We start from the raw sequence: 12,864 nt of genomic DNA, 5'->3' as shown, positions 1-12,864 counted from the left end.
CCAAAAAGCATGCAAAATTGCACAAACCCGATCAAAGTCTAATTTTGTTACTTCAAACGATACAATTTTGACAAATTTGGTATCAAAATATTGGTATTGATGATTCCTACCCTTTGTTTTTACAAAGTTTGTTTGTTTTTATTTTCAGGTATTGACTATAAATGTACCCTAGGGCATAGAAAAAGGAGGAAGGTGGATGATGGTTCAGGCGATGACACGGGGGTCTGCATTATCCATGCAAAAGATCCAAAATCGGATGAGTTCACAGTCATCAAGAGTTCAAAGGATCCAACAGAAAGCTTAAAAGAGATCCTATCAGTGAAGGAGCAGAGACTGTTGCAGCCTTTTGAATGTCCATATCGGATGAATGACATTTGCGCACAGATACCAGAGGCATGTGTCAATAACCATGGATCGTGCATGCGACACACGACTTACAGCTAATCTTCAGCATCTCAAGGAGGTTCCTGCATATGAACAACCATTAACCAGCCATTCGAGGGAGCCCAGGAGGTAATCCATTGACAAAGACAAAACTCTTTTCAATCCAGAATGTTTGTTCTGTAATAAACAAGGAAGGAAGACAGTTAAAGTTAAAGGATTGTGGACAACTGAAGACGCGAAGGTCTTCGAATGTGGGGGAGGTGAAACTGTCATTAAATTGGCTGAGCAAAAGGGAGACTGTGACATTCTCGGGAGAATTTCTGGCTTCGATCTCTTTGCCTGCGAGGCCAAATATCATCCCTCATGCCGCAGAAACGATGTCAATTGTCCAGACAAGGGGAGATCGCAAAACAACGAAAATGTCCTGCAACAAGCAGCCCTGGAGAAAGTGCACTGAGATGCTTTTGCACATGTGTGCTCAGTGATCAAGGAGAACGTTTTACTCGCACAGAGAGTTGTTTGACTGAGCGAGTTGCGTGAAATTTACATTTCACACCTCAATGAAACACCCTTTCCAAATCCAAACTTTCGGGGTGAAAAGCTGAATTCAAAACTTGAAAAGCAGAAGGATTACCAGGGACTTCTAAGAGTTTGTCCTATTGGGGCAGATTGTCGATTCAGTTCTTTCTTGGTGTTCAACCTGAAAATGGATTTAGGGAAGCGATAAAGTCAAATTACCAACTTGGACAGAAGAAAAAGATCAAAGAGGTTGCAGATGTCCTGAGGAATAGAATCATAAGCACATTTAAGGATGTCAACGAAATGCCATGGCCACGAACTGTAAATGATCTGAATTTTACTCCTTCTGTTCTCCCTCAGTTGTTGAAGAAGTTCCTCTACCAATGTTCTTTCTGGAGAAAAAACACAGTGAAGGAGGACAGACCGCTTAGTCAACTCTGTCGGTCAGGACATATGCCATGCTGCTACCGATGGCAATTGGAAGTTGCCTAAACATGTTGTTCTTGGAATGGCCCTAAGACACATGTTCCACAGTGCCGAGTTAATAATAATCCTAAACCGTCTAGGACATTGTGAGAACGACTCATTTATCCTAGAGCTTGAGACAGCACTAGCAGCCGCAGAGGACAGTACTTCGAGCTTACTGCCTCTCAATATCATACAAAAGCCATCCTGCCCCTTTGTGTTTCATTCAAACTTTGACAACTTTGATGCTTTTATCAACGAACTGTGTGTGGCTGGGAGCGTCCATCGATCCCAAGGAGTCATGCTGAAGGATGTCACACCAGTTCAAGTTGAAGATATCAGAGAAATATAGCCAGCGATAGATAGCACATCACGGACAGGGCAGAGATCATTGAAATTGATACCCAAACAAGAACACCCAGATTGTTACATGGGAAAACGTAAATGTCCACATTATGAAATTGTCACCAAGCTGACCGACGGGGGCATTGAAGCACACACCAACCAGATGATAAAAGATCTCCTCTGGATCCTGATTCGTCTATGCAGTGCCACGAGAACACAGGGAGCGCTATGTCTCATTGACCGGTGAAGTGTCATCACGACTGACGACAGTTGGGTATGACCCGATCATACCTCATCCCATCACGGATATCAGAGCACCGCAGGAATGCCTACGTTACTCAAAACAAGCTTTAAAAGAAGTTGGACAGCGCGATGTCATCACTATGTTTGACTGAGGAGTTTGTATGAAAGCATACTCTCTTGTACGGAGTAATAAAAGACGCAATGAAGATCACATCATCATGATCCGAACATTCCATCTCGCCTGTGGGTACTTCAAATTTTTGGGGAAAAAAATGGATTGGACTGGTTTTGCTGACATTCTTCTAGAAGCTGGTCTAATATTATGTGGATCCCTGAGTGGAGTTACAACTGCAAATAACTACTCCCGGTCACTCAATTGCCACAAGGTTCTGATGGAAGCCCAAGAGAGACTGACACTGTTCTGATTTTTGGAAAAGCAGGGAGAAGAGGTGCCTTTCGGGAAGTTGCTGCAATTTTCCAGGGACCTAATCAAGAGCCTTGTCAAGTCCCCCAATAAGGTAAGTGAAGATGCTGCGCTGAGTGATCACAACATTTGTTCATACATTGAGAAGTACATGCAGTTTAGAGAAAACATTCACTCATGCCAGCAGGTGAAGATCGCGGTACTCTGGATGACATATCGATCTCGTGTGACTGACGCTGTCCCTTCTACAGACTGTTAAGATGAAAAATTTCACAGTGTAGGCACAATGTCCTGGCATCATGCCTGACATATTCTTCAGCTTCGGGGGACAAAACTATGCCCGATACCTAACATACTTTTCAATGTTTATCGCTGACATTGAACATTCACACCCTGATGCAGTGGAGCTGTTAAGAAGAGGGACCATCAGCGTTGCTAGGTTCTTTGTCAATGGTCGTAGATGTGCCGTTGACAAAACCATTGAAGAGACCTTCATGAAACATGCAAAATCGAAACGTGGCAGTGGCTCAACTGGAGCTGGTTTGAGTGGTCTTCAGATGAAGTTACAGTGCCTACCAACGATGGACCAAATCGAGCAAAGGAACGAGTGAAATTCCTCCAGGCTACCTACCGTCTGGCAGACATGTTTAATGAGGAGGACAATGGCATCAGACATCGTGATGTTCGGGCAGCAGAAATATGATGTGGAGAAAAGCAGGTGGCAAGGTCAATTGAAGCAATCATATGCTTCAACAACTCCTTCAGGGTTCCCGATACTGAAAAGCTATACAACATTTCATCCGGTGCCCCAGCATTAGAAGTCGAAAAGGATGTTCTGCGTGCAAAGGCTGCTGGTAAGCAAGCAAAGGAGGACTTCATTGAGAATAGACTGATGAAGAAGGATGGGTTATTCGAGCCAATGAAACTCGTCAACTTAAAAACTATGGCTAACATGCACAAGTCTGTTAAACTCTCAACCTCACAGACCAAAGCCATCGAGTCCAAGCAGCATCGAAACATCGCGTTCCAGCTATCAGTGAAGTCCCAAACACAGACTGATCATAAACTCGATCTTGAAAAGTTGCTTACGTACCCACTGATACCTATCCCCTAGAGCATTGGCTTGGCTGAAGGATTTCTTGCCAAAACAGACAAATCCAAAGGCTTCAAACACGTTGTGAAAGGGTGTGATGACGTGGACTTGCCTAGTAATATGAAGGAGAGCCTCATTACAGAAGATGGAAATGCAATTTTCCATTGTTTACGTGAAGTTCCAGGGAACTTCGGTGAAATATCTCGCAAAATATTAGGTTCCGCGCGACACCAATCAGCCATTATTGTCAGCACTGATATGTACAAGGAGGACTCTGTGAAAGCCATGGAATGGAATAGGAGAAGTTGTGGTGACAAACTCATCATCAGTGGTGAAAAGACAAAGCACCCCAAGGAATGGAAACTGTTTCTCGCCAATGATGAGAACAAGACGCAGTTTGTTCAGGTTTTGCTGACAACATGGAGCAGTGATGCATCAGCCGACATTCTCAATGGTTTCGAGGTGATACTCATTTGTGAAGGACTGGCCTATCAGTTAACTTTAGATGGACAAACTACGAAGTGCCAGGAGATCCAGTCTTTGACATCCTCACAATAAGAAACCGATTCTCGGGTGATCTTGTACTGCATGTATGCCAAGGACAGTGGGTTCAAATTTGTTCGCGTGAGGAGTCGCGATTCACGTATTTTCTTCATCCTACTCCATTACGCGAGATACTTGGAAGGAATCCATATTCTATTTGAAATGGGCAAGGGCAGCATTAGGCGCTGTATCGATGTGACCAAGTTGACTATGTCTCGCACATCTCTCTTTTGTACTGCACTGCTAGGCACACATGCGTTCACGGGTTGTGACAGTACCAGCGCCTTTAAAGGCAAAGGAAAAGTGAAGGGAACAAAAGGCATTGAAACAGGTGAATCATTTCGGAGGGCATTCTCCAAATTGGGGGATTCTTGGGAAGTGGAGGAAAAGATGATGGAGGAGTTGGAACAGTTTACTTGTATGCTATATAGCAACAAAAGGTCAAAACAAGCGAATTAACTCTGATTCAAAGTCATGCAAGGAGAGTGTGGCGGAAAGAACGTCCACAGCAAATCCAGCTATTTTGATTTGGCCACACTGCCACGATGTCGAGCTGCACGTGTGTCGGTGCAACTACCAGGTCAGGAAATGGAAGCTGGTGCATGTTGCAGAGGCTTCTGTTACCAACCCAAACGATGGGCATGGGTGGACGTTTGAAACCGGGATCATGCAGCCAAAGTGGACTGATGGTGAGGTGATGCCACGGCAGTTGGTAGACATTCTCGAGGAAACGATCGAGAACGACATGGATGAATCAGACTGTGACAGTGATTGTGTCCAATGATTGGTTGCAAAATTACAGCCATTTCAATTTCCCCTACCCCTAATTCAATACCCGCGGTTAGAAAAATGGGTGTGAACAAAAAGTTCATGGGGGGGGGAAGCCTTTGCAACATGTTTTTTTTGCAACAACAACAAAAAGTTTTTTTCCTGTTAACATCATTTTTGTAACTGAATAGACCCATGGTTACATAAATAATAGACCCAGGGTTACACAAAGAAACCTAATAGTGAGGGACCCCCTCTGTGGGGTCAGGAAGAAGAAGAAAGAAAAAAAAGCATGTGGACCCCCTCTCGCCCATGGCCTAAAAAGGTTAAACAAAGCGATGTCCTGTAAAAATAAAATTGCACTTTTTCAGTGGATGAGACACCTTCCGAGGAACCCACCGCATAGCACCACGGAACCCAATAAAGGTAGAAAAGTACGTCTAATCGATGTTAGATTGAAACTATGGGTACTTTTACCAAAATAAACAGCGAAGCAGCTTGGAGAGAGCTTGCCAAGTCGCTTAAACACTCATGCAACACTCCAATGAAACGATTAATAATAAACAGCTCGGTTGGCATGCAATTAGCAATCACTGAACTGTCACATTAAAGATACACCTCCCGAAGACACCCAAAATGTGAAATATGTCCGAATTGGACAAATGAACACTTTTCTCGGAGACGGAGCTGCTTGTAAACTCGATTGTTGAGCTTAAATTTTGTACTTCTGGTTAGCTTAACAGATTCTCACGGTGATTGCATGTGCGGAAACGAAATAAAGCAACGAACGTTGACATGTCTGGGCATTTTCAAGCATTGCAATTTATCCAGCAATTCAAAGCTATGATGAACATTCGATAATACGAGTGAGGAAAGTGAAACAAAAAACTTTATCATTACGAAATCGTCGCGGCCAGTTCCAAGTCAAGGCATGGTTGAGCTGGCCAAAAAAATATGGCGGCTTCAGACCCCAGCAACGTTACCGAGGATACGCCTTTAGATCCCATCGAGAGCGGTGACCAAAGATTAACCTGATAAAGGATATATTTAAATAAGGCTGTTAATTATCTTTTAAAGGAGATGTTTTCATTAACCCAAACACCCAATTTTCACTCTTGCACTTCCTTGGAGTTTTCTTAGTTTGCCTGTAAAGTTTCGGGCTGCTAGGTTTTATGGTTTTTGAGTTATGGAGGACACACACACACACACACACACACACACACACACACACACACACACACACACACACACACACACACACACTTATTAGTATATAGTTAAACTTGCAAGTCTAAAAACAAGAATATGCTTTAAATAAAGTAAGGAGTATGTGGGAACAGGTCCATTTTGGAGTAATAATTTTAATAACATTCCACAAGCAACGAAATGCATTTCAATAATCACTCATTTGATATCTACAGACTCCTCATTGCTTTCACAACTGCATACAGCCTTGGCACAGTATTGCAGTACACTACTCCGGAAGCCGCGGCGCTGATAGCGAATATTTCTGTTGCAATATTGTATTTCCCTGAAGTGGTCTTATAGGCTGGAACAAAAGCTAAGCAAACTAAAAAGAGAAAAAGCATGCTGAAAGTTATCAATTTCGAGTCGTTGACAGCTGAAGAAAGTTTTTGAACACAAAATGCCAAGAAGATGCAAGTTGCGACAAGTAGCCCCAAATACGACAGTGCGCAGCCAATCCAGATAGAGGACATTTCACGACACTCCAGAATGAATGTTCCTGGTCGAGCATCGTTGTTGCGAGCCAGAGTAGCTGGGTTTATAAACGCCCAAAAGAAAACAATAATCAATTCTGGAATCATAAGTACTGCACCAATACATTTGGGATGCACACATGATAGCAAACCACAAAGGTTGCAACATGGCAAGGAATCTGAAATTGGCAACATCGGTCGGTTAATCAAGTAACATTAGGGTGTACACAATATTTATGTTGAAATGACTTATTAATAACTATTCATGCATGTTTGAATCTGGAATAGGTATGCTGAAACACATGTCAGCAACCATGGATGAGGACGCAAAAGGAAGCTGATGTCAGGGATATCAAATCAAACAAGCACCAGGAAGCTGATGTCAGGGATGTTAGATAGAACAAACAAAAGTAAACTGATATCTGGGGTGTTATATCGAACAAGAAAACAGGAAGCTGATGTCAGGGATGTTCGATAGAACAAACAAAAGGAAGCTGATGTCAGGGATGTTCGATGATAAGCAAAAGGAAGCTGATGTCAGGGATGTTCGATGATAAACAAAAGGAAGCTGATGTTAGGGATGTTAGATAGAACAAACAAAAGGAATCTGATGTTAGGGATGTTGAACAGAACAAGCAAAAGTAAGCTGATGTCATGGATGTTGAACAGAACAAACAAAAGTAAGCTGATGTCAGGGATGTTCGATGATAAGCAAAAGGAAGCTGATGTCAGGGATGTTAGATAGAACAAACAAAAGGAAGCTGATGTCAGGGATGTTGAACAGAACAAGAAAAAGGAAGCTGATGACTTAGCAGTTGAATTAACACCATTAACTGATGAATTAACACCATTAACACCATTAAAGGAAGTTGATGATTAACACCATTAATGGTGTTAAGAGGGACGAGGAAGTAATCCTATCTAGTTAGGACAACAAAAACAAGAAGTTTGAATAAACAATACCACCAGATTGCTGTCCAATTGTTAAAATAAAACAACAGCAAATACAACAAAGGAAACGAGAATGGCACTTGGGGAACACATAACTCCGCCAGGCTGAACAGTTTACATTTGTATCCCAATGAGAGGCTGAATCTGCATCCAGACCTGAACCAATATCGAATTGGCTTGCTATTGTCACCTACTCAACTCAACCACAAAGTTTCGTCCGAATCCGTCCAAAATGTCTTGAGATATTGTGCTATGTATCATTTTTGACCCGCACTCTGATCAGTGAAGAATCGCTGAAAAAGTTATTGAATCCGGATCCGTATCATAACGAAAATTTAATTGGCATGTTATCGTCACCTAACCAACTCATCCACTTAGTTTTTTCCTAACCCATCCATAACTTTTTTCAGATATTGTGCTGTATTGTATATTGTTTTGGCCTCATCTCTCAATGGTGAACAAAGACTTGAAAAAAAATATATAAAATTCCACGATCCTGATCCAGATCTTTATCAAAATCTAATTAATTCGCCCTTATTACACAGCCAACCTCTCCACCAAATTTCGTCCGAATCTGTCCACAACTCTTTGAGATATCCTACTCACAGACAGACAGGGGTGAACACTGTACATAACCTCTCTCCAACTTCGGTGGTGGAGGTAGTTACGGCTCAATGAGTGCACCAGCTGTTGCGTTTTGAGAAGAATTAGGTCCGGACCACAGACTTACAACAGGTGCACAACAACATTCCATCTCCAACCTATCTCTACACTCCTCTGTTTCTTCACCCAATACCATATATCATTGTGAAACGTCCTCATGTGTCCAAAGAGGAATGAGCATTTTCATTGTAATTATATGAACAGGACACAACACGAGGTCTGTACTGGAAAACTTTTTGCTCAATTCCATGATACATGTACAGTCAGCTTCATCACCTGTTAATACAGGTATGCTAACCTTCACTAATCTCTGATGCACTTATTAATCAGTACCTTAGAAAAACGTCCAAAACATGCACAAGCATGCCTGGTGTTGGCTTAATGGTTAGGGTGGTGGGCTTAGGAACCGAGTATCCTGAGTTCAAATCCCACTCGGCTGTTGAATTAATACCAGGTGGGGTTGACTCTGCCTGTCATCCTTCCGAGGTCGGCAAAATGAGTGCCAGCATGCTGGTATCCTGTGTCGGAGTGGCGACCCGTCCAGGATTGTGCCCAATAGCCAAGGAGACTGCTTCGGCAGCACCAACGCTCTGCACAGAGTATGGTCCCAGTGGATGGATGGATGCACAAGCATGATAACTACCACCCAATATAGTCAGTTTTGGTAACAATCCTGTTATATAATCGTAACGAAGGAAATTAATATTCTAGAAATATGACATAATGAAGAAATATGACCTGGCTTTCCTGGGAAGCTCACAGATGAATGATGTCATGCAGTTGGGAAATACAGTATTTTATATGAATGAGGGCTAAATAAATAATTGTGTGATTTCCTGGAGATTTTTTTATAGGAGATTAATTTCCTGGAGATTTTTCACAAGTTTCTGCACAAGGCTGGGAACAGTAGCTGTGAGAAGTTCTGTACAGGTTGATTATGCTGTTAGTGCTGTAGTTGTTACTGACGTGAACAGTACTCAAAGGTCTACAGAATCAGAAAAAAATCTATAATTTTTTTTGATGTGAATATATTGATGTTTAAAAAATAAACAAAGAACTGAACGTGGTTTTTAATTCGAAGAATTTTTTGAGGTGTTACAGTAAAAAAAGCAAACCCTAAAGTCAGGTACCGTCCCTAAAAATTCCAGAAAAACTGCCGTGATGTCATCCAGGGATGGATAATGGCCGCACAACTCGCTTCAAACTCATCACAAAGTGAATTTCACAAATAATTTTCTGATCAAGAATTCCCAGATTACGACGATAGTCAAAATCATTAAGTAGAAGGTGCCGTTAAGACTGTACACGGAATCACCCGAGGTCGAGATGACGTCATGGGAGATGGTGGGGCTAATCGAATATAAAAGTGCACTACAAAAATATTAAAATCTCCCTTTCAAGATATTTATTTCAGACAAGAACAATGATTAAGTGTCAAGTGAAGCCAAATATGATCTTCTGATTCTGTGGACCTTTAAGCTTTAAAATTGGGAGTTTTCAGTTTGCTGATAATAACTTACAGGGATTGTCCAAATAATTGTGATCTTTAAAATAAACCTATGGAGCAAGCAGGGAAATTATTGAAGTTGTAACAGACAATATGTCCATCAATGGCATTTACAGATGAAATAAGAGATTTTTGTGAAGTTATCCGAACACCACAATTTCGATTACCTTTCAGAGGAATCACTAACATAATGCTCTTCACAATCAAGCAAATGACTGCAGCTGAAATGAAGGAACAAGTTAGAGGTCTTCGCACTTTACAGGTAACATCCATGGGCCTGCCCATGTAGAGCAAAGTGCTGCCCAAACATCCAGCCAGGGAGACCAACATCATGGTAATGATGGCATTCGTTTCCATCACCGTGGAATCTCTCCGATTTAAAATGATCAACATCACCAATATCGTTATACATCCAAGGGATACCAGAGTAAGCAACGTAATTGTAACTGGGTGAGAAAAAGCCAAGAATTCGATGGGTTTGAGTGAACAGTCATCTCTCTGCTTGTTGGACCACATGCTGTCTGGACAGCGGAGGCATTCCGGAGAATCTGCATTTTTAAAGGTCAACCAAAAAGGAAAAATCACAGAAACTGTAAAAAAATTCAAAATCTGAACATGTAAAATGCCTTCCGATGGTAAGATGAAAAATACAACAGTGGAAAAGCTTCTCCATGATTCCTAAGCAATGAAGTTAATTAGTAAGATAATACACCACAATGACTGTGATGAGATACTGTAAGTTATCACCATTATAACAAATCTATATTTGTCACTTCATGTATCTCTGTCCCTGTGCGTGTCTGTCTGTCTCTCTGTGTCTCTGTGTCTCTGTCTCTCTCTGTCTCTCTCTGTCTCTCTCTGTCTCTCTCTGTCTCTCTCTGTCTCTCTAAGAAGCTTCCTGAGCAAGGGTTTTTTTGGGGGTGAAATTTGTAATTTGTTCATGGTGCAAGCGATAGCTCATGTAGTCTTCACAAAGGACACCACGGTGCATTCAACGTCGACCAACTAATGCCAGTAGACAGGATGTGTACAGCGTCCATCAGTGGGACAGCACACAAATTGATGAATCATCCTGCCTGTGAAACACCAGGATTAGAATTTATAGCTGGGAAGGGATTTTATCCCACAATGCAGTCACTGATCACCTCCAACCGTTCTTTTCTCTTCTCTCCTGCCTACAGAGCTTACTTCAACATTGTCTTCCATCTCATTATTCTCTCTCGGGCTGGGGCTCTTAACCTGTGGTTCGTGGACCCCAAGGGGGTCAGGAAACGTACAATCGTCATCGTCGATATGTTATGATATCTATAATAGTTTACTGTTGATAGGAATTGAAGAAAACATCTACAGATTTAATGAAAACCTTGCATCAGATATGTTTGGTACACACAGCTGGCCGAAACTTATTCATTTCAATTTTGTGCATTAGTTACTTCCATACAAATTACATCACAGTGTGTATATATATATATATATATATATATATATATATATATATATATATATATATATATATATATATATATATATATATATATATATATATATATATATATATATATATATTTGCGGGCCAAGCTGAAGATGGAAAATGTCAAAGAAAAGGAAGTGGGATGAAGTTCACATATCCTTTGGTGTTACTTTCATCAACAACCATGATGGAACACAAAAGCTGCGGTACTTCTTTTGTGGCAAGATTTTTTCCAATTGAAACATGAGGCCAACAAAGTTGAAGAAGCACCTTACATCTCTCCCTCCTGAAAATACAATGGGCAGTGTGGATGTCTTTCATGCGAAGGCTCAATTTGAAAAGGCAGGATCTTTCCCAAAATTTGGATTTCTACCAACACAAAAGCCTCATCTTGAAGCATCCCACAAGGTTGCTTATCGCATTGCCAAGCAAAACAAGCCACGCTCGATTGGAGACACCTCGGTGAAGCCATGTGCCTTGGAAATGGTCGAGCTGGTTTGTCACTTGGAGCAGAGGAAGAAAATTGAAGCAGTTCCTCTGTCAAATGACATCATCCACTCGAGAATCGCTCACATTTCTTCGAATATTTTGAAGCAGGTCATTAAGGAATTGGCAGCTTACATCATTTCCCTTCAGTATGCAATTGGATTATACTACAGGCATCTCTCAGTACAGCCAGCACCTGGTTTTCGTCCGTTATGTGCATGCTGATACGATCGAAGAAGAATTCCAATTTTGTGAGCCCCTTTTGGAAACTCCAAATGCCGTCAAAGTCTTCAAAATGGTGAAATGTTTCTTTGCCAATCTAAACTTCGACTGGAAGAAAAATCTTTTTACTCTGTGCACAGATTGAGCACCTGTGCTGATTGGCAACATATCTGGTTTTGCTGCTTTGGTGAATAAAGAAGCTCCACACATCCTCGTGATTCATCGCTTTCTACATCCGCATGCATTGGTGTCAAAAACTCTGCCAACATTCCTGAAAGAAGTGATATCTTCTGCCATTGAAGTCGTCAACTTCATCAGAACCGGGGCCTTCAATCACCGCCTTTTCATGAGGTTATGTCAAGAATTTGGAGCAGAATATGAAGTTCTCGACTCCACAGACGTTTGCTGGCTTTTCAGAGGACAAATCTTGAGGTGCTTTATTGAACTTCAGGAAGAAGTTTCACTTTTTTTCGAGAGAGAGAGAAAAGGAAAGCCCACTCTCAAACAATTTCACAGGGAGGAGTTCATCCATGACATGGCTGACTTGGCAGATATTTTTGGCCACAAGAATGAGGTAAATCTTTCGATTCAAGGTCCTGCCTTCACCATTATGGATGCTGCTGAAAAACTACAAGCTCTTTTGCCAAGCTGTCACACTGGAAGAAGAGAATGGAGTCGGACAACGATGTGAACTTTCAAATGCTGGAGGAACCACTTCTGCAGGCTGGAGTCAAGAGTGATGAAGCCTTGTCAGTTTATCTGGAGGCAGAAATCTGCAGACACCTGGAAACTCTGAAGAACTCTTTTGAAGTTTACTTCTGCTCGGACAAATCGTGGATTCATAATCCTTTCCCTGATGACATAGACAGCATCAATGATGCAGACATTGCCAAAGATGACCTCATTGACTTGAGTACAAAGGAAATGATGCGACATGAATTCAACTCGAACAGTCTGGGAGAAGTCTGGTGTTCCTCAACACAAGCCTACCCCTCGCCTGGCAATGCGAGCTATGGGAGATCCGATTTCGTTTGTGACGACATACTTTTGTGAGTCAGGGTT

General features: G+C 41.7%; 1 protein-coding gene and 1 pseudogene across 1 annotated transcript in view; one reads left to right on the top strand and one right to left on the bottom strand.

Annotated features, from left to right (window-relative positions):
* Positions 1-2,874: 2,874 nt before the first annotated feature.
* On the top strand, positions 2,875-4,475 carry LOC147035764 (uncharacterized; annotated as a pseudogene).
* Positions 4,476-4,488: 13 nt separating this feature from the next.
* Positions 4,489-12,864, bottom strand: part of LOC147035763 (extracellular calcium-sensing receptor-like) — a 46,300-nt gene continuing 37,924 nt past the window's right edge. The window contains exons 7-9 of the mRNA XM_085869372.1: positions 9,791-10,171; positions 6,234-6,354; positions 4,489-4,633 (exon numbers count right to left, since the gene is read on the bottom strand). Of these exons, the coding sequence (XP_085725498.1) occupies positions 4,489-4,633; positions 6,234-6,354; positions 9,791-10,171 (647 nt within the window). The remainder of the gene's footprint in view (positions 4,634-6,233; positions 6,355-9,790; positions 10,172-12,864) is intronic.

The sequence above is a fragment of the Eptatretus burgeri genome, chromosome 1 (assembly GCF_056783735.1).
Source record: "Eptatretus burgeri isolate ZD-2024b chromosome 1, Ebu_testis_v1, whole genome shotgun sequence".
NCBI lineage: Eukaryota > Metazoa > Chordata > Myxini > Myxiniformes > Myxinidae > Eptatretus > Eptatretus burgeri.
Note: the sequence above shows the minus strand (reverse complement) of the source record. Positions and strands in the feature narration are given on the sequence as shown.